Genomic DNA, 21,106 nt, shown 5'->3' with positions numbered 1-21,106 from the left:
GGCGGAGGCTCAGCAGGTGGAGGCAGTGGTGGAGGTGCTGTTGGTGGCTCTGCAGGAGGGGGAGGTTCTACTGGAGGCGGTACTGGAAGTGCTGAAAATGGGGGTATTAGTAACCCTAATGCTAACTTGAATATTTTAAATAATTTTAGCCCTAGTATTACTATAGGTTAAAATTTAATATTAATATTATTGTTCTTTTTAGCAGTTCTCTAAAAGGCACTAAACGAAATCTTAATAAACTGGCACTATAGTAGTAATAACCTGCTGTAATTGGCTACTTAGCTAGACGCCGATTAAGGGCGTGAGTGACAAGTTCCCGCAGAACTATTTATTGCCATTCAGTCAAGCCACTCCGCAATCTAGATAGAGGTGCACTTGTTATTTTTTATTCTGAGTTGCGTTGGTAATTGATCAGGTTTTACCAGCTGTTATGTCTAAGGCGATCAATCCGCTACACCCCGCTGTCATGCCGACACCGGAGCAGGCCTTAAAGTTGAGCGATATTCCTGGACCTGATGCAAATAAGGCCTTGCATTATATTGACCGAAAATCTCACACATCATTCGATGTCTCAAAGGAGGTTTGGACAGGTCTCGGTTTGCCCGAAACCTCATTGACAGCTGTCAGGCTTCCTGGTAAAGAAGGGCCTGCCCTTCCTTCGTCGTTCAAAATCGGAATTCTCGGGCAAGCCTCTATCGGACTGTCTGCGCTTGCCGCTGCGCAGGTTCATGCCTTACGAAACAAGACCTCCGTTCCTTCAGTTACGGTACCGCTCGAGCATGCTGTCATAGAGTACAAATCCGAGAGATTGTATACCGTTTCTGACGAACTTGCTCCTGCGTCAGGCGGCGCTATCGGTGGATTGCATAAGACCTCAGATGGCTATGTTCGAATCCACGATGGGTTTCCAAATCACGTTCAAGGTACTCTTGACTTGCTTGGCTTGAAAGCTGGTGCTACTCGACAGCAAGTGTCTGAGCAGACTGCAGATTGGGCCAGTATTGACTTGGAAAACTGCGGAACCGCAGAGGGTAAAGTCGCAATTTACGCTCTGCGATCATACCGTCAATGGGATAAGCTCCCTCAGTCGATGGCCATTAGCAACTTCCCTATCAGCATCAAGCAGGTGTCCAAGTCAACTCCAATTGGCCTGCCAAGCAGGATGCAGCCTGGGAATCTCAAGTGCCTACAAGGTCTTCGGGTCGTTGAGATGAGTCGGGTAATTGCTGCACCGTTATGCGGCAAGACCCTGGCAGCCCATGGAGCTGAGGTTATTTGGGTGACTTCACCAACACTACCAGACCTGCCGAGGGTTGATCGGGAATTTGGCCGTGGGAAAAAGACTGTCCAACTCGACATACACAAGGCTGAGGATCGAAAGCAGCTTCTTAGCCTTCTCAAGGACTGCGATGTGTTCGTTCAAGGTTATCGACCTGGCAGCCTTGCTTCATACGGGCTGTCCCATGATGAGTTGCGAAACATCAATCCAAACATCATTGTTGCCAACATGTCTGCTTTCGGCCCTGAAGGTCCATGGTCAGGCCGCCGTGGATTTGACTCGCTTGTGCAGACATGTTCAGGCATGAATGTCTCTGAAGCTGAACACGCTGGGAAGGGTGAGGCTGCTCGCCCAACACCTTGCCAGGCCCTCGATCATTCAGGTGGATATATGCTTGCAGTTGGCGTCATGGCTGCCGTGTATCATCGCGCCGTCAAGGGCGGTTCCTGGAGGGTCGATGTTTCGTTGGCTGGCATGATGAAGTATTTGAGAAGCCTCGGCCAGTACCCTGGAGCGAGCGGCTTTGAAGCGAGTGACTTTGAAAAGCCCGAGGATGTGCCGGAGGAGTATTTCGAGGTCCAGGAGACGGGGTTCGGCACCATGAAGTCCATCAGGCACAGTGCTACTATTGAGGGTCTGGAGGTCGGCTGGGATATCATGCCGAAACCGCTTGGCTCCGATAAGCCTGCATGGGATTAGAATAGTATCGCTACTCACTTACCATACAATAACATCGGGAAGATCTTCTCACCTCATGATGACTAGTGCGTCACTTCCCTACGTTGATTGATGCATGTGTATTCGCGATAGATGTCGATGATGAAGAAAAGTCTCCCCACGAGAGAAAGCCTGTATCTGGCTATGTCCGGCTTCTCTTCTGATACACTCACTATAGATTCTTAAGGTACAGAAATAGGCAGAAATTTGCTCATTGGTGCCCGAGGTTGCTCTCCTGACTTCTTCAGATCTGTACTCGGGGCATGGAATGGGGGGTTAACAACTGGACATAACCTTATCGATCCTTCAACCAGTATAGCACCGTTGCTATATGGGCGCGAGCCTGCTCGATCGACCTCATGTGCTTGTCCTGGTATGTTTGGGATGGCCAAGGGGATTGTGAATTCTCGCGGCTTACTCTTGAGTCTGACCCAACTGATGTAGCTACTGCATGCTCTCGGAACTGTGGTATTCCTTGAGGTCTTCCAGTATTTTTTCGACTCCTGGCATTGGGACCTGGTTGAGATAAAGGCTCTTATCCGCAGGCATACCTTTTTCATACCGGTACCTTTCGATATACTGTACCGTGTTTATTATACAATTCTGATCTAGTATCCTCATCGCCAAATAAAAGATCAAGACATGAGCCCCTCAAATTTGAGTGGAGCCTCGATCTTGCTCGCAAAACAGTGGTTGGAAAAAGACATCCGGGCCATTTGATATGGATCCTTGTATTATAATCAATTGTGGTCTAGATATTAGATAATGAGGTATGACACCTCTGCTGACTTCACGGCATTTGGGGGCCTAAATAGCGCATAATTGGGAGGTCGCAATCAGCCCAGAGCGTATAGAATGAAATGATAAAACAGGGCACCACAGCAGCATTCAATTATTAGTAAGATTCAATATTCAGATTGAGGCTGTGTTCGGATCCTTCATCTCGGACTCCTTTCGCATTCTTACCACTATTCTTACTAGTTGCGAGTCCGAGAAAGTTGTTGCTTGGTATAACTAAGAGTGATTCACATTCTATTTTAGCCGCTTTTTCCTCGAATCTTACTGGGCCAGCATCGCGACAAGGATCTTGCATCGCCTCCTCCCGCTCCGGTACATCGTAGCATTGCCAGCCTTAATACTCCCGCCTAAAAGGCGCGTGCATTTACAGTCTCGTTAGCACCATTTTATCAGGACCTAGAACTGGCGGCAATGCAATGATACGTCACATTTTAACGCTCGGCTCCTGGGGCTTGGTGAAACTCTAACTTCAACCCAGCGGATCAATAATATTCCTTCTATATATTCTGCACGTCTAAGCATCCCCAATTTGTCCTTGGAAAAGCTGAAACGAGCATTGGATCATTCGGTCAGAATTTCATCAGTCATGGTCAACACTGGGAAACCTAGCCGTGGGTGCGCGACCTGCAAGAAGCGAAAAATAAAGGTAAACATATGTAGACCCCCACCTAAGGAAATCTTGATATAATTGATGGCATCTCTAACACAAAGCAGTGCGATGAATTAACACCATCATGCACGCAGTGCAAAGCGTCGGGGTGGGCATGCCCTGGGCCATCTGAAAGTAAAATGTTCTTCCGCAACCAAACCACTGCAGATCTTGCCAGAAAGAATGCTGGTGCACTGAGTACAACAACATCAAGCTCTACAGTGACCCTGAACTCTGAAGTATGGAAACGACCTGTATCTCCCCCAGCACGGGACAGAGCTACTACTTTCTTTATGCGGCAGTATGTTTTTGATATGACTAGTGCAGGAGGAACCTTGCCTCTAAGGGACAACCATGAGTTTCTTCCAGGGCTCATCCGCAATCAACAGTCGTCCTTCGGGCTTCTCAGCACAACAGTAGCGGCTGCGGGGTTCGCTGCTCTTTCTAATGCTGGCAACGTATCAGAATGGCGGGCAGAAGCATTCCGTCTTTATGATAGTGCCATTCGTCAGTTGCAGATTGCCCTGCAAGATCCTGTGCAGAGAGTGTCTGATGAAACGCTCGGTGCAGTATTGCTCATGGGGACCTTTGAGGTGCGGCCTCGGATATCTCAAATTCGAGTTTTACGTACTAATTCGTACTAGACTATTGCTTTTGCAGACACTGGCTCACTGAAAGCGTTCAGCCAACACATTATCGCTGCAGCAAGATGCATCGAGATGCGTGGACCAGCCCAGTTCCAGACCGTGGTTGGCTTGAAGATGTTCATGCAGATGCGGCGCATCATGGTAAGACGGATTCCCGCTTTTGGACTGCATCTATTGACCCAGTGCTAGATCACAACATGCCACCAGCTCCAGGAACCCATACCATTCGAGATCTCAAAATGGTCGAGCTGGGCCGAAAGAAGCCAGAACAGTGACCTTGTCCCCGTCAATCGCTTTTCCGAGATCAATGAGGTCTTGGCTAGTGTCCGCGCTGAGCTCAAGTACCAGCATATCACGGATCCAGCTGTGATTTCTGACAGGCTTCTCAAGATCGATAAGCTTTTCGAAGACTGGGCGCAAACGCTACCCCCAAGCTGGCTATACAAATCTTACAGATCCATTGGTCCTAATGGCGTACCTTCAAGTAGATATGATCTACAGCACGACATGTATACAGATCCCTGGATAGCTTGCGTGTGGAATTGTTACCGGAACGTCAGGCTTTTGATTCACGAGTCCATTATTATCGCTACGCTCAAACACGGCACTACACAGCAAAAAGGCGCTCTGCAAAGCTCGGCCAAAGTCCTAGCCGCGATGGCAGATGGAATCTGCCACAGCGTTGCATATCATCTTGGATACAGAGCCCAAGACGATACAGTTGAGAGTTTTGCGCAGACAATGCATCTCAGCAGCAATCCGACCCCTGGAGGTTTCTTACTTATTTGGCCTCTATTCTTCGCTGGGATCCAGAGAACCACTTCCGCTGATCAGAGGCAGTGGGTTGGTGCAATGATGAGAAGGATTGGGGTGCGGATGGGTCTGCAGTTGGCTGTGTCAATGGCTGATTTGCTATTGGAGACAGAGATACAGGATCTTTCGTTTTCGAACTGCGAGACATTTTTGATCGGCGAATGGTATCCAAATTAGGCAAATAATATTTCTATTCTCACTATCCATACCGCTTTCTCATGCTTCACTGCCTGGCAACACATCTGCTATCCTCCCCTCTGTCGCATCCGCATAATTTGATGACGGCTTGGTGGTTGTCCAGTGTAACCATGTTGCAGGGTTGCTGGTAAGGCTATCCGGCCATCCAATGAAAACGGCATGAAACCGAACCCTTGTAGTCTCTTGAGCCGATCATCCCGGTCTCCTCAAGTGGAGAGGGATGATGACTGATCCAAGCTAAGGTTATTTCTAGTTAGCCATGCGAGAGAGCCAATCAGCGCTGCAAGTTTCCCATGGTATGGATCTATGCACAGCCCTGTAAAGATCATCTGCCAAGAGTGTTCCTGTCAGACGCAAGGTTGACTATCAAGGCCCAAGCGGCCGCTGCGTATCGTGTCGTTGTTAGGGTGCAGTCAGTTGCGGATCACCTCGGTCAAATATCGATATTATTGGTCGATGCAACTGTTAAATGCAATTCCTTGTAGAGTTCTATATGATTGGACACTGGTATGCCTGTAGCAAGTCTGATGATCCGCCAGACTGAATTCATAATGATTTCAAATTCATGCTGCTAAAGACACGGCAAATTCCGTCATACCAACAAAGTTCTGCAGATCTGATTCTATCCGTTGAGAACCCAAGCCATCAAGCTGTTGGCGACTGATAATCATGTTTCACAGAGAAAAGTCGTGGTAGTATCTGCTATCCAGGCCATATTCAATGCAAATCCATTATCTGTCAAGCAGTAGTTCACGCTGATTTATATTGATCTTTAGAAGGGATCCTTGAGTATAATAGTCTGAATGCTTTGACATCAGAGGCGGACCGACACTTGGTTGAAGCCCCGTTATCCAAGTCTTGGTATTCTGGTACTTGAAATATAATCTATATATCTAGAAAACCTAAAACTTTTCGTGCTCAAGGCAGATTATGTCTAAGAGGCTGGGTCAACGCAAGGTAGCCATGACACTTGCAATGACTAGTGTCACGTACACCCAAGTACATTGGCCGCTCCGCAAGGCTTACCGTTTTTCATTTCGAGCTGTGTCGTGGCAGATGAGAGCTGGGATGTCGATCCTTGTATGTCGATCCTTCAATATTGCAAATCCACTACTGTTTTCATTTCATCACGCAGCCACGGTTGGATAGATTGTATATGAATACCCATGTATAGCAATGAGCCCAAATATTAGCTTGAATTAAGTTGCATAACCTTAACTGAGGTCACAGGGGTCTGTTTCTTTGCCCTTCCCTGTTCCATAACTTTGGGTAGAGGCTAAGTACGAGCTTATTCCTTTGAAACAGTTACACGACAGTGAAGTCAGGGTCTCAGCGAGGATCCCATGCGAATGCGAAAGTGGCAGTGTTTTGTAGATCAGTTCTAATAGTATATAAGAATGGATGTTCGATCCTGATAAAGTGTCTCTTAACGTAAGAGCGATAAAGTCTTATAGTAATCCTTTTTATCTAGTGTTTTTTCCCGACCAAGATCCTTTTTCCGGTTCTGTTTCCCAACATTGAAGAGAGCTTCTATCACAATGAACGACACGGGGAACTTTGTGATATTTGGGCCCAAGGCCAACTGTACCTTGGAAGTACGTTTCTTCCCACATTAGATCCAGTCCGCAGCTGGTACCTACCTCTGAGCCAAGCTATATAAGCTTCGGTATTGACTACTGTTCTTTGCTAACGATCTTGTCAGCTATGCCCTATCGAGATGAGCGTTTATGGTTACCGACCTTCTCTCCCTGCCAATATTACTTTTGCCGCTTTATTCACCTTTGCGACTTTTGCGCATGCCTACTTGGGCTTCAAATGGAAAACACCCTGGTTTATGTGGTGCATGATCCTGAGCTGCACACATGAAGTTACGGGGTATATAGCACGTATTCTGCTCTGGATCAATCCTTGGAGTTTCGGTGCATTTATTACCCAAATCAGTAAGTACTTCAAACTCTCAATGACGAACGGCGTACTAATATGTCACAGTTGCTATCACTCAAGCTCCTGTTTTCTACTGTGCCGCAATCTATGTCACCCTTGGCCAAAGGTATGCTTATCACTAGGCGGATATCCCCAATTGACTGATTTTTGTCCAGTATTGAGCATTATGGACCAAGCCTTGCTCGATTTCCCACCAAATACTTCGCCTGGGTATTTGTACCCATGGATATCATCTCGCTGATCTTGCAAGGTACTGGAGGAGGTCTCTCAGCATCCTCATCCGGTGCTAGCCAGGTCGGTGTTGATGTCGCCATGGCAGGGCTGATTCTACAAGTCATTATGCTGGTCGCATTTAGCCTCTTGTTCGGTGACTACATGTTTCGATACCTACGGTCGAAGAAGTCTCGGAATCTCGGGTCAAGAGACAAGCTCTTCTTTGCCTTCCTCGCCATTGCAGTCCTTGCTACTTTGGCTCGTTGTATCTTCCGCGCCGATGAGCTCAAAGAGGGTTACCAAGGGGAGCTGATCAAGCATGAGGATCTATTTGTTGCTTTAGAAGGAGTGTAAGTCTAGTCTTTCTACTTGCCATCGGTCATTATAGTCACTGATGTTTCCAGGTTGATTGTTGTGGCAGTCTTTTGCCTTTTTATTGCCCATCCTGGCTTCGTCTTCAACCGGCCAGCGAAGGTTTACTACTCTGTTGCTACTGGCACTGAAGCCACTGACGAGATGGCCTATCGATCCAAGCTTGCGGATCCTGTCAGTGAGTCAGAGCACTAGGGTTGTCAGAACGAGCATGGGCCCAATACCCAAGGCTAGTATTGTCTGTGTGATCTTGGTGGCATATCTCGGTTTAGAAGCAGCATACAAGGGCGATGGATTATATGGCAGCAGTATTTAGCGATAGTATGATGATATTTGTCTAGACTTGTGCCATTCCTCATGAACCGTTGGGAATTCTGGGCTTTTGAAGTGTCTCTTGCTACGATAGATGTATAAAGAATAGATACTGGCACTTGCCGCTCCTAAGACCACAGTTCCAACCATTCTTTACCTCTTCAAGCAGAAGTATTCGGTAATCTCTATGGACGAACCTTTACAGCGACAATCTTGGCACCCTCTGTCTTGGTTCCATCGACAGGCTTCGCAAGTGCACCCGACGTGGAAACATACAACGTCTTCTCCCCCTTCTTCCCATAACTAAATGCAGCAGCCGTCGATCCCGCAACTGTCATCTCGTGAATACCGCCAACGACTGTTTTCCACTTCCCAGTCTTCACATCAACAAAAACGATCGAATTGTCAAAGTTGGTAGTCGCATATATATTGCCATTCTTGTCAAACTCGAAGTCATCGAAGAACCCAACGCCGCTCGAAAGATCTGCGACGAGTTGAGGCTTGGCTCCTTTTTTCGGGTACCCAGCTGGTGTGATCGCAATGCGGTATATCTTGACGGCGTTGGAATTGGTGAAGTACAGGTAGTTGTCGCGGACCTTGATACCATTGATTCCGAAAGCATCAGCTGCGATAGGGGCCATCTCGGGGAACACAAATGCCGAATCGTCAAAGACACCCGTAGTTAGGTCCAGGCGCCCGACGAACCCAGCGACAGAGTCAGACACTAGGACAGCATCTGACCTGCCGGGGATAGCGGCAACACCGTTGAGAAAAGCGCTCTTCTTGGTCATGTCGCTGATCTTTCTGACCTTAACCTTGGGCTGGTGTCGTCGGTTGGGAAACTCGATAGCCCAAGCTTCAAATGTTCCTGGCGTCAAGTGACTAAGAGCAGTCGCTTCACTACCAACAACAATGAAGGTCTCAGGCTTGCCAGGGCTCTTGGGTACCTCCGCGATACCGAGAAGCCCGGTGATGGAGGGGAACGTGACCAGCTCTTCAAGGCCAGACTTGCAGTCTGCTGGGTTGACGACGGTATAGACAGTGGCTGAGGGCCAGAGTTCGGTTGCTAGGAGATCTCCATTGGAGCGCACGGCAACATTCTCCAACCATGTGCCGAGAGGAAGTTGACTAATTGTCTTTGCAGTGAAGGACGAGCCCAGAGCGACGGCTGGGAAGGCGAACAAACCTAGAACAGAATGGACCAACATGTTGAAGGGTGCCGAAGTGATTCAGTTGTTGTTCTTGTCTAGTGGCAATAAAACGATCTCATGGAAAGGCTGCAAGCTATATAGATTTAACAAACCCCCTGGTCTTTCAGCCGCAACAGTCGTTACTTTGCTCAATGTCGTGTAGACACCAAACGAGGCCTGCATTATAGCCGAGATTTGGTCCTGGATCAATTCAGCAAGTTTGGTTGGATCTAGATAATATTCTTCATGGCTGGATGGCTGAATGTTTGTTGACTAAGTCTGACAAGCGATGCTGAATAATGGCGATTTGACTTTGTCAGCCCGGCTTTGCCACATGTTGTTGGTTGGGAGATGTCATTATGGAGTAAACCCTACGGTTTGAGTCAATTAGCCGTCGCTCTTGGTCCAATTGAGAAGCTACAATCGGCTTAATAATATCTTGAATAAGCACCTCAGTTTTTATGTAACATTTCTAAATGTGCACAATTTGCATAACCCTCTCACGTAACAGTCTGTACCCAATCTAATTGAGTATGCTTAGAAAGTCTTCTGGACTCACGACCAGAGTTTAATTCCCCGTTGAAGGAAATATATATTTGCTAGCTTTAAGTTCTTCTTCTTCTATGAAAAATGTCGCGCTGTTTTTTAATGTATATTTTATTTCTACATTATGAGATTTGCCCTTTTTCCTTTTTTCCCTATTTGTGTATAGAACAATCTGCATAACAATCGGTTATAATCTTCTTGTCTAGACATCCGTATACCCTGTGTTTAGATACGTTCCATAAGCGCAATATCTGCTTATGTACTCCGTAGAGAAGATATTTTTTTAAAACTCACAGTCTGGAATAGACATTAGGCTGGATGTGATCAGACTTTTTTAACGACATGTCAAAGCAAGTCTGTAGGGTAATTCTCATCCCGCTCGGTCCTGCTCGGTGCTGTTTGCCGAAATTTCCCGGGCAAGTTCGCGTCACGTCTGACGCGACGGGAGCGTCACACGTGACTATTGAATACCGAGTTCAGCCGATAAATGGTCCGACGACTCCGGCTCAGAGCTCTGAGAATGATCGGAGTCTAGTCCCCTTTGGGAAAGTTCAATCTGAGACTTCATAATTCGCTTGACTCTGATTTGTTGGATAATTGTGTGAAAGGCCTCTGTTGAAGCAAATCCGCGGAAATCTTACAACGTCCCACTATAAAAATGGAATCTTCAGAAAGCATGCTTCATCCTGGCATCTGGCGATGGGTCAAGGATGACAAAATCAGGTTTCACGAGCACGAGCATGAGCAATGGAAATTGTGCCGTTGATTGACTATATATATTACCAAGACATGCCGGCGTTTTCAGCATTTCTCTACATCACCCACTCAGAGATTAATTCATTCTTCTTCTATTCCAACTATCCATTATGTCGTTAACAACTTCTCAAGTTGACACTGTCAAGTCAACAGCCCCTGTGCTCAAAATTCATGGAGAGACTATTACATCCTTATTCTACAAGAACTTGATTGGCACCTACCCCGATCTCCGTAATATCTTCAACCTCAGCCATCAGCACGACGGCGCTCAAGCCAAAGCTCTGGCTGGTGCTGTGCTTGCGTATGCCACCTATATTGATAAGCCCGAATTCCTGGCGTCTACGATTGAGCGTATTGCCCAGAGACATGTCAGTCTCAAGGTTACGGAAGATCAATATGCTCTTGTTGGCGAGCAGCTTATCAAAGCCATTGGAGAAGTACTGGGAGATGCCCTCACGGATGACATCGCTGATGCGTGGACGGCTGCCTACGGTCAACTAGCCAATATCTTTATCAACCGTGAGAAGCAATTGTATCAAGAGGCCGGCGATTGGGATGGCTGGAGGAAGTTCAAGATTTCCAAGCGCGAGAAGGAAGCAGACCTCATCACAAGCTTTTATTTGATTCCATCTGATGGAAAGACGCCCTTGCCTTCGTTCCATCCTGGTCAGTATGTTAGCCTCCGAATCAACGTACCCGAGCTTGGTGGCATCTTCCAGTGCCGTCAGTACAGCATGAGTCAGCCACCTCACAGTGACTACTACCGAGTCAGTATCAAGAAGGAGAGTTTTACTCTGGAAGGAAAAGACGAATCTTTGCCCGGCACCGTCTCCAATCTCCTACATAACCACTATCAGGTTGGAGAAGAGGTTGAGATGACATATCCTCGTGGTGAATTCTGGCTTGACATCGAAGATGATAAAAAGGCAAATGCACCTCTCATTCTAATATCAGCGGGAGTTGGTGTTACACCTTTGATGTCCATGCTCGAGTCAGTTCTTAGCTCGCCTCGATCGAAGATGGCAAACAGACCTATCCTCTGGCTCCACGCAGCTAGAACATCACAGGATATGGCTTTCCGTACAAATATTCGCAGTGTATCGGAGGGCTACGAGAACGTCGAGACTCTTATCTGGCTCAAGAACCTATCCCAAAACGATAAGAAGGGTGAAGACTATGATTTCGAGGGGCGACTAGACCTCGATGTTGTGTGTCAAATGAAGAACGAAGAACTGGAAAACAAGCAATCTCAATTCTTCATTTGTGGACCTGCTTCTTGGATGGTAGCAACAAGGAACAAGTTACAAAGTTTGGGGGTTGAGCATGAGCAAATTAATATGGAGCTCTTTGGAACTGGCAGTATCAATCAGGAGTGAGGGGACATATGATGAGTAATCAGATCCGGCGACAAAAAGATAGAATGTAGAATTAGATACTTAACCACCTAGACTTTTCCTCTCTAAGATATCCTCCCCAAGAGTTCTGAAGACGCCAGACAGCAGCGGGGTTTGAGACCACATATACTTCAGACTTGGAAAACGACCTTTTGGACCTTGGACTCGTTGAACAGTTCGTAACCTCGAACTGCATCTGAAAGTGGGAGAATGTTGTCGAATAGGAAGCTGTACTCAGTCAGTTCAAGCTAGGCTCTTTGTTTCCTTGACTCGAGAGTATACATACCTGAGAGAATCCTGTTCTTGCTTGAGAACTTCCATTGCCTCGGAAAAGATACTTCTGACTGGGCACCGTCCCATCTGCAGACGGACATTTTTGCTGGACTGAATTAGCTAAGGTAGAATGATAGGACATTCAATCTCACTTATAAGCGTCGCTACCTGACCAAGGGATCTATTACCTGTTAATAATCCATAGATGTACAAAGTATCATGACACATACCTCTGCGTTATGGACACCAATGCTGCTGATAGCACCAAATGAGCGAACCAAGTCAAATGCTGTTCGGAGGGCTGGCGAGAGACCGACCACTTCCACCACTATATCAGCGCCTCTGCCACCAGTAACAGACTTTACACGCTCAATCATTTTATCCCTGCTCTCCATGAAGTTCAGAGGCTCGGCACCAAGTTTCGCTGCCTGATCAAGTCTGCTTTGAACACTATCCACAGCAAATAGATGCTTTGGCTTCAGCACTGCCGCAGCAACAATGGCGCATAGTCCAACGGGACCACAGCCAATCACCGCAATAGTTGAATCTCGCAGATCTAGCTTCGGCATCATCTCAACTCCGCTCTGGACACCGAAATAACCAGTGGGGAAGATATCAGCCATCAGAATAAGGGCCTGGTCGTGGATTCCTTTGGGTGCCTTGATCACAGTACCGTCTGCGATTGGTACACGGACATATTCTGCCTGAGCTCCGTCGAGATTGGGAGAACCAAGGGCTTGGCTCTTGATACATCGTGCTGAGCCACCGTTCTGACAGTAGTAGCACTCGCCGCTGTGCACCGTTAGTATTTACACTTGAAATTATCTCATTCCAAGAAGATAACAGCAGGAAGCCTCACCAAGAAGCAGTAAATGGGGAGACGACTTTGTCTCCAATCTGCACGGTCTTGACCTCAGAGCCCAAAGCAACAACAGTACCTGTGAATTCGTGGCCCATGATAAAATTCGGTTCTGTTGGTTCGACGCCTCGGTACAAATGTAGCTCTCTGATATCTTGTCAGCCCTCCATTTATAGGATGTATTGCCAGGGCTACACACGATCCACATAAGGCGGTCATGTTGACCTTTACAATGATGTCCTGAGCATCCTGGACTTGCAGTAGTTAGTTTAGTGTGATAAGAAAATACATTGAAGAGTTCGTACTTTGAGGAACAGGCCTGTCTTGCACAGAGATCTTGTATGGGCCATCAAAAACGACAGCCTTCATCGTTTCTGAGATTGCCATCTTTGCAGGATAGGGGGAGATAAGAGGCAATGACAATTTATGAAAGGCAGTTATTTATTTATTTATCACGCGATAAATAAAGTGACAGTAATAAATGCTTTAAGTAGAAGTCTTTTTTAGATCCATTAAGTATGCCCATTGTTCTACTTTATGCCAATGATTATTTCTGCTGCGGCCGGAACTTTTAGATCTCCTAGGAAATCCCTTAACAATTTTGATCCAATTAGCAGCGCGTCTGGATAGTCATGTGAGCGGGACTGTCTCTCTCTCAAAATAGAAACGGAAAATATCATAAGATGATTGGCGAGAGCCTAGTAAATCTCCATTATTCACGTGCCATTTCTGCTCTCTAAACTCCGCGGAACTTCCATTCTCCGCCATCAACCATGACCCAATCAACAAATCATTACTTTAATGGCATCAGGGACCCAGACTCGCCAAAGCCGTCGGGCTTGTGAGCCATGTCGGTAAGCTCAGTGCTATTATGAAGAAAAAGAAAGTCAGCTGACATATAAACGTAGTCGCAAGAAGTCAAAGTGCACTGGAGAGCGACCGATTTGCTCATTTTGTCAGCGACTTCAGCTTCCGTGCAAGTATGCCGCACGGGGAAGCTCGTCGCAGGACAGTACCGCCAAAGCCCAGAAAGTTCAGAAGTCAGGCTATTCCCCTCTATTTTCTGAACTCTTGCCTGACAAAAGTTGTAGGAAATCCACCAAAGACAGGGTCCAGGTTCTTGAGTCGCAAATAGCGTCCTTATCTGAATTACTTGGGTAAGCCAAAAAAGCCCGAAGCTATATGTCTATGAGTAATAACCAGTCGCATACAAGTTCGCGGAAAAATGGAGAAGCTCAGGGTTCTGGACCTTCGCAGCCACTCCGTTTAACGACAAGCCCTGATGGGAACCCATTCTTGACTGAGCAGGCTGATCCGAACGAGCAACAAACTGTCTCTTTCTCAGAAGCCCAGTACGACTCTTATTGTACTCATGGACTATAAGCTTGACTAATCTTGGTGTCAGATCTTACCCGCCAAAAGATGTATTGATTCACTTTCTACAAGTCTACAGTCAGAAAGTGCATCTTCAACCTCTACCATTGTTTGACCTCCCCACCCTGGGAGAGAGACTCAATGACGCCCCTCAATATTTTCTCTATAGCTTCTTAGCCCTTATGCTCGAGTTCACTACTCATGAGTACTTTCGGAATAATCACGCAGAGGCATCTAGCTATTACAGCCGCTCGGCAGCCACTACCATACAGCGACTTGCTGCTGAAGGAAAGCATCATGTTGAGATTGTTCAAACTCTATGCATGATGGCACTGAGAGATATTGCAGGGAAGAGAAACGTAGTTTCCTCCGATGGATCTCACTAATTGGCCTATAGTGAGCGATTTGTCCAAGGCATGGATGTCCATTGGCACGGCGACACGACTGGAGAGTGTCCGCAATCTGTGGGACAGCAACTTAATACCCAATAATGAATCAACAGTGGAGAATAGATGCTACTGGAGTATTTATATCATTGAGGCAGTCTTCTTCCCTCAAATGCCCAGGGCCCCAACACATGATCAGACTCGAAAATATCCTCCCAGTGTTGAGCCTCCGCCACCAATACCACTAGATGCGAACGATTTTAATGCACCAGACTTCGATAACGCTGTTGGTTCATCAGATGACCTAGGAATCAACACGCACGCGGGGAGAATGATGGCAGTCTGGAGTCAAGTCGCATGCCATCTCCATGAGATTAGACGTGGGGAGGTCCAGATACCCTGGCTGCCAGAGTCTACATACTCCAGGCTCAATCTTGCTCTGTTTGAGTACGAGGCTCAATTTAACCAGAGACACCTGATGAGGAGCCTCTTCCCTTTTAAGAGATCTTCAGACGAGATTAAGGCATGCCCAGAGTATTGGAATCCATGGTTGACCACGCATTTAGTATTGCATGCGTCTCTCGCCTTATTGAACCACCCCTTCATTCACTTGGTGGCTTTACGCCGCAATAAAGGTATGAGCCAGTCCAGACTGTTCTTACAGCAGGTCGTGGATCAAGCCCTTTTTCACTCCGGGTGGGTATTCTGGCTTGTTGGAATATTTGAAGATTTGAACATTGAGATATATAATCCCCTCATTGGACTAGCTGTTGCAGCAACATCGACAATTCCCTGGCTCTACCAATTCGTGAAGAATGCCAAGGTTGCTTACAAAGCCAGCCAGAATTTGGCCAAGGGACAGAAATTGCTACAGCGCCTGTCTAAGACGTGGCCATGCCTGTCACAAAAAGTAAGCTCCTCCACTGCGAACCCGGTGATTACTAACCGCAAGCACCAGCTCGAAAGCCTCCAACGACTCCAATCGCTTATCATTGGAAAGTCACCTGAAGCCGGTGCTGCAGATACCACGATTAACTTTCCACCGTCTATGATATGGGAACTTCTCGATCCGATCATTCACAATATCAGACAATCCACAAACCGTTCTGTATCCACAGAGGGTCTCCCTTACGTCAGTATACACGTCACAACAGACTTCTTGCATCCTCTGGCGGATGACGAAGGTGATCAGGCGTTGGGTCACTTCAATTGGGAAGACAGTCTCACGTATGGGAATGACCTTTTGCAGGACAATTACCCAGCATCGCTTGTCCCCTTTGATTTCAATATCACATAGTCTCGCGTTACAAGAATAGCTATTTTTTGTATCTCGCAGGCGACAATAGTGAATGGGAAACGCGGTACTACCTGAATAATTGGCATCGGGAGACGGCATTTAACAGCTCCGATTAGTTTACCAGAACGGAATGTGCCGTGATCCAGACCAACGCTAATTGTAAACCCGCCGCCCATCTCAATCACCTGTCAAAATCACGCAACGATAGAGCTAGCATAAGGTCAAAAAAAAAAAGGTTTGACAAGCCTCGTGATTTGCGAAATGGCATGCAAAGTCTAAGAGCGAAAAGAGTTATTGCCGGTAGCCCGATTATGACAATTCACTTAGCTTATCTTGCAGCGCCATCTACTGTGACGTAGTCACGATCTTCTGGACAGCGTCAAGTCGGCCCACTGTCAGAAGCTAATTACATGTGATGGTCGGGTTGGGCTACCAAAACCTCGGGCACTAACAAATCACCAACGGACTTGTCAACGATCAGATCATATCGTGAGAGAGAGTTTGCTTGCGTCACGCAAGATGGAAATGAAGATAAATTATAAGAGCTGGCCATGGTCGGTGAAATTATTCTTGATATAATCACCACAAATAAACTTCACTTTATTCCAACATTTTCAACAACCAATTCACTCTTCACTATGTATTACAGCAAAGGCAACTACGAAGCCTTTGCGCGGCCACTCAAGCCCGAAGGCATTGAGTCCAAAACGGCATGGATTGTCGGCTCTGGCCTCGCTGGTCTTTCAACTGCCGCATTCCTTGTGCGCGATGCTCAAATGCCAGGAGAGAACATCACCATCCTCGAAGAACTCAAGATCCCAGGCGGTGCCTTAGATGGCATCAAGGAACCCGAGAAAGGGTTCGTCATCCGCGGTGGTCGCGAGATGGAATCTCACTTCGAGTGCCTTTGGGATCTCTTCCGTTCTGTTCCCTCGATTGAGGAGAAGGGAGCTAGTGTTCTTGATGAGTTTTATTGGCTCAACAAGAGAGATCCGAACTTCTCGCTCCAGCGCGCCACGATCAAGCAAGGTCAAGATGCCGAGACTGGGAAGATGTTTACCCTGACTGAAAAGGCCCAGTCAGAGATGACGAGGCTTTTCCTTGCTACTAGAGCTGAAGTTGAAAACAAGCGTATTGACGAAGTCTTCGGCGAGGACTTCTTCAAGAGTAACTTTTGGCTCTACTGGCAGACCATGTTTGCTTTTCAGACCTGGCACTCTGCTTTGGAGATGAAGCTCTATCTCCATCGTTTTGTCAACCATATCAAAGGCATGCCTGACTTTTCGACCCTAAAATTCACAAAGTACAACCAATACGAGTCTCTTGTGCTGCCATTGCATAAGTGGCTTGAGGATCAGGGTGTTGTGTTTCAGTATGGCACCGAGGTTCAAGATGTTGACTTCAACATTGAGGAGAACAAGAAGACTGCAACTTTCATTCATTGGATCAGAGACGGAGAGAACGGCGGTCAGTCCCTGGGAGTCAACGACCTCGTCTTCATGACTATTGGTTCCTTGACGGAGAACTCTGGCTTAGGTGATCAACATACCCCAGCTAAACTCCATGATGGTCCAGCTCCCGCCTGGGACTTGTGGCGTCGTATCGCAGCCAAAGACCCCTCTTTTGGCCGCCCTGAGGTTTTCTGCGACAACATCCCTGCGACAAAGTGGATGTCAGCGACTGTCACGACTTTAGACAAACGTGTTCCTGAGTATATCCAGAAGATCTGCAAGCGAGACCCTTTCAGCGGAAAAGTCGTAACTGGAGGTATTGTCACAGTCCGTGATTCTAGCTGGATCATGAGCTGGACGGTCAATCGCCAGCCTCACTTCAAGAACCAGCCCAAGGATCAAATTGTTGTTTGGGTCTACGGCTTACTTGTCGAAAAGAACGGCGACTACGTTAAGAAGCCTATGCAAGATTGCACTGGCGAGGAGATCATCCAGGAGTGGCTGTATCACATGGGAGTCCCCGAGAGCGACATCCCTGTTCTTGCGGCTGAAGGCGCCAAGTGCGTCCCAGTAATGATGCCATATGTCACATCCTTCTTCATGCCACGAAAGGCGGGGGATCGTCCCGACATTGTTCCAGCAGGAGCAGAGAACTTTGCCTTCCTGGGGCAGTTTTCTGAGACAACACGCGATACTATCTTTACTACAGAGTATTCTGTTCGCACGGCTATGGAGTCGGTATATCAACTTACTGGAGTGGATCGTGGTGTTCCAGAGGTATTTGGTTCGACTTACGATGTGAGAGTTTTGCTTGACGCGATGTGTCAGTTACGAGATGGTAAGGAATTGGTGACGTGGCTGCCAGAGCGTATTCGAAGGTTTCTTGTCAACAAGCTGGAAGGTTCACAGATTGGCCAGTTGATGCATGAGTATCATCTTATTTAGTTGAGTATTATCGTGTAGAGTATATGTATTTATAGAGTTGAATTTTCTCGTTATTAAATAGGGACTCGCGGTTAAATGTCTCGACATCGTGTAGCGTTTTGGTTCAATCTCCGTGAAGAAACGGAGATGAGTCCCAGCCTAAAAGCAACTGATAACCTAGTGCATTTATGGATCAAGAGCGGGCCTCGGGCCTCCGCCGTCCGGCAAGTTCTTATGCAAGGGATGCGTTCAAGGTCTTATGAGCTCTTCGTCACCGTAGACAGAGAAACAATCTCAACTCAGTGAGGGCAGATAAATGGTTTTATCTGTGATTGACCAGCCCAACTCGCTACGATGGATAAATAAGGTCACAGGACTACATACGGCCCAGGAATTGCGCTCTGCCTGCTAGGATGTTCACTAAATCAGTCATAAGCCACAAGGCTTACCCTAATCCAGGGGACTGCGAGATAGAGGCATGCCAATTCCGCCAATACCTTGAGTTTATTTTTAAGCTTATTCGTTGTTCCCACTCTAAGGCGTATTCACGTCATGCGCTGTAAGCTGTAGGCAGATTAGGGACTTTGGTATGTGCTAAGAGGAGAGGCAGCTGAAAAGAAAGTCTTTGTCATGGTAGTTGCGGTCTGGACCCTGCGTAGACCACCAGCCGTCTTGGCATTTCAACTTGCCAAGACTTTACTGACTACCAAACAGTTCATCGCACATGATCAAGAACACGAGAAAGTTATGTAAAATGTCAAACGGCTGTCGCAAAGGGCCTAGCTCGACTATTGGGTGTAACGCCACCTAATCTCTGGCAGGTCGTATCGCTTAACGAATCCTCTTTTGAGCGACTTCCGCTCTCAAAAGGGCTGAACGCTATCTGGAGACTATCGATCATGGTGGAGGCGCTACCTGCGCCACTGGGTTCAGCTTCATGCCCTGGCGGTGACCAGATTTGAGAAAAGTCTCGAATTATGCGAGGCACTTTCACTTATTTACAGGGTGCTCATCGCAGGCAATGAGGGTGAGACTGTGCTGCATTCCTGCAAAGTCCACTCAACGATGAAATTCTCACTTATTTTGGCTCCGCTGGTGCTGCTGAGTGATGTGGTTTCAGCGCAAAGCAGCTTAACCGACATCTGTACAGGCAGCGCCAATAATGGCTGTAAAACAACCATCACTGTACCAAACGGATTCAAGATCGTCAAGTCGAGCAAGAACGTTCGCTCTATTCAGTTCAACTACATCAAGGTCAACATCTGCGATCAACTCCGCAAAGCCCTCGGCACAACACTCGGCAACAAATTCCTCAAGGCCCGGGATCCTATTTGCAATTGCTTCACTAAACTGCGCACTCTAAACTCTGAGGGCAAGTTTACGTCTTCCTCGGCTGGTAACTTTGACTTGGCGAATAACTACTATCTGGATCAGGCCGGGACCCTGGAGAAGGTATTGCTGCAAGGCGTCGCTTTGGGGTTTCTTTGCGCTGATCGAGTCTAGTGCTTGACGGATGGAGGTCTCAAATACTCGCAAAGTCGTGATGCCACCTTGAATAAACTTAAGGCGACTGGCTGGCAAGTCGTCCTTGGAGCTGATGTACGTATCCGTTCTATACCACGCATGGCTTAACTAACATGTATCAGATGGCCCGTGGAACCTTTCGTGCCATGATCTCCGTTATCCATCCCTGCCGAGTCACAGGTGTCTGCAACTCTGAACAGATTTACGCTGTCTTCAGCAATTACCTTACCGCCTCGTACAAACTTCTCCTTGGGCCTATCATACCTATACTCAACCGTTGGAGAGACAACCTAGACCTTATTACCAAGTCCACTGGCTACGTCATGACTGCTACGGACAACGTTAAAGAAGCCTTTAATGAGGTTGAGTATATCCTCAGCGGCTACTACGACTCCATCTGCACTGAAATGGACTATTGCGGGAGCAATCGACCAAATATTCGAAGGTTCATGACAGATGTGCAAATCGTCATCAATTTGTCCGACAAGCTCAGCACAGGCAGACAGATATTCAGCTTCAACACCAAGACGAAGAGTTTGTTAGATGATGTCAACAAGCTCAGGTCAAACTGGGCTTATATCCCTCCCGCAAATGAAATGATCAGCAAGATTCGGAACAACGAGATCAAAGTCACGAAGGACGTCTTCAAGTTTATGCTTGTGGTTGGTGGGATGTCAACTACCTCTAAGAAGGTAGCCACTGAGCTTGGCCCTTTGAAGTCGTTTGTCGCCGAATATCTGGCGGATTCTAAAGCGCTTCACGAGCTCATCACCCGTATGCTGGCCATTGACTGGGAGAAGGTCAACCAGGGGGAGTTTGACAACACTGACCAGACTGGCTATTACGTACGCAATGGGCTCATCGCGATCCAGGAAAACATGAAGAAAGAACTGGCCGAGGCAGTAAAGGTCTACTTCTGGCTCATCAGGGCAACCGACTCTCAGTTGAAGGACTTCACCCTGACGAATGGTCGCTGGAAGATGGAGTATGGCACTGTGGAGTACCAGCGATGGAGCACTATTGATATAGACATGCCATGCACCAAGATAACCAGCACGACGGCCAAGAAGGATGGTCTGACGAAGACATCGAACAAATATCGGACCTACTGGAAGTGCCACTTTGGTCCTCACACATCTCAGTATCAGGCAGTTCATGTTCCGTACGTGAGGATGTATGAATGATCTGCA

The 21,106-nt window shown here is 47.2% G+C and overlaps 9 protein-coding genes; 7 read left to right on the top strand and 2 right to left on the bottom strand.

Moving 5' to 3' along the window:
- Positions 1-466: 466 nt before the first annotated feature.
- On the top strand, positions 467-1,978 carry FFUJ_10225 (related to CAIB/BAIF family enzyme; the record flags this gene model as incomplete). The annotated part of the gene is made up of 1 exon (XM_023568983.1): positions 467-1,978. The coding sequence occupies one exon, from the start codon at positions 467-469 to the stop codon at positions 1,976-1,978; it is 1,512 nt and encodes a 503-aa protein (XP_023436261.1).
- Positions 1,979-3,583: 1,605 nt separating this feature from the next.
- FFUJ_10224 (uncharacterized protein) lies at positions 3,584-5,080 on the top strand (the record flags this gene model as incomplete). XM_023568982.1 has 3 exons in its annotated part: positions 3,584-4,036; positions 4,088-4,231; positions 4,280-5,080. 3 exons carry the CDS (start codon positions 3,584-3,586, stop codon positions 5,078-5,080), a joined length of 1,398 nt encoding a protein of 465 aa, XP_023436260.1.
- A 1,559-nt stretch (positions 5,081-6,639) lies between these two features.
- Positions 6,640-7,825, top strand: FFUJ_10223 (related to parasitic phase-specific protein PSP-1; the record flags this gene model as incomplete). XM_023568981.1 has 5 exons in its annotated part: positions 6,640-6,696; positions 6,804-7,041; positions 7,091-7,151; positions 7,201-7,608; positions 7,663-7,825. 5 exons carry the CDS (start codon positions 6,640-6,642, stop codon positions 7,823-7,825), a joined length of 927 nt encoding a protein of 308 aa, XP_023436259.1.
- Positions 7,826-8,127: 302 nt separating this feature from the next.
- On the bottom strand, positions 8,128-9,150 carry FFUJ_10222 (uncharacterized protein; the record flags this gene model as incomplete). Its single annotated transcript, XM_023568980.1, has 1 exon — positions 8,128-9,150. The coding sequence occupies one exon, from the start codon at positions 9,148-9,150 to the stop codon at positions 8,128-8,130; it is 1,023 nt and encodes a 340-aa protein (XP_023436258.1).
- A 1,394-nt stretch (positions 9,151-10,544) lies between these two features.
- FFUJ_10221 (probable flavohemoglobin) lies at positions 10,545-11,810 on the top strand (the record flags this gene model as incomplete). Its single annotated transcript, XM_023568979.1, has 1 exon — positions 10,545-11,810. The coding sequence occupies one exon, from the start codon at positions 10,545-10,547 to the stop codon at positions 11,808-11,810; it is 1,266 nt and encodes a 421-aa protein (XP_023436257.1).
- A 149-nt stretch (positions 11,811-11,959) lies between these two features.
- Positions 11,960-13,347, bottom strand: FFUJ_10220 (related to formaldehyde dehydrogenase; the record flags this gene model as incomplete). XM_023568978.1 has 7 exons in its annotated part: positions 11,960-12,056; positions 12,115-12,207; positions 12,254-12,282; positions 12,332-12,893; positions 12,961-13,107; positions 13,160-13,214; positions 13,266-13,347. 7 exons carry the CDS (start codon positions 13,345-13,347, stop codon positions 11,960-11,962), a joined length of 1,065 nt encoding a protein of 354 aa, XP_023436256.1.
- A 386-nt stretch (positions 13,348-13,733) lies between these two features.
- FFUJ_10219 (uncharacterized protein) lies at positions 13,734-16,017 on the top strand (the record flags this gene model as incomplete). XM_023568977.1 has 7 exons in its annotated part: positions 13,734-13,801; positions 13,869-14,000; positions 14,052-14,117; positions 14,175-14,312; positions 14,366-14,693; positions 14,749-15,630; positions 15,679-16,017. 7 exons carry the CDS (start codon positions 13,734-13,736, stop codon positions 16,015-16,017), a joined length of 1,953 nt encoding a protein of 650 aa, XP_023436255.1.
- A 638-nt stretch (positions 16,018-16,655) lies between these two features.
- On the top strand, positions 16,656-18,413 carry FFUJ_10218 (uncharacterized protein; the record flags this gene model as incomplete). The annotated part of the gene is made up of 1 exon (XM_023568976.1): positions 16,656-18,413. One exon carries the CDS (start codon positions 16,656-16,658, stop codon positions 18,411-18,413), a length of 1,758 nt encoding a protein of 585 aa, XP_023436254.1.
- A 1,044-nt stretch (positions 18,414-19,457) lies between these two features.
- On the top strand, positions 19,458-21,100 carry FFUJ_10217 (uncharacterized protein; the record flags this gene model as incomplete). XM_023568973.1 has 3 exons in its annotated part: positions 19,458-19,844; positions 19,896-19,991; positions 20,039-21,100. The coding sequence occupies 3 exons, from the start codon at positions 19,458-19,460 to the stop codon at positions 21,098-21,100; spliced, it is 1,545 nt and encodes a 514-aa protein (XP_023436253.1).
- Positions 21,101-21,106: the final 6 nt, after the last annotated feature.

Source organism: Fusarium fujikuroi, chromosome FFUJ_chr10 (genome assembly GCF_900079805.1).
Source record: "Fusarium fujikuroi IMI 58289 draft genome, chromosome FFUJ_chr10".
Classification (NCBI taxonomy): Eukaryota; Fungi; Ascomycota; class Sordariomycetes; order Hypocreales; family Nectriaceae; genus Fusarium; species Fusarium fujikuroi.
The sequence above is the reverse complement of the archived record's forward strand: the minus strand, read 5'-3'. Positions and strand labels throughout refer to the sequence as shown.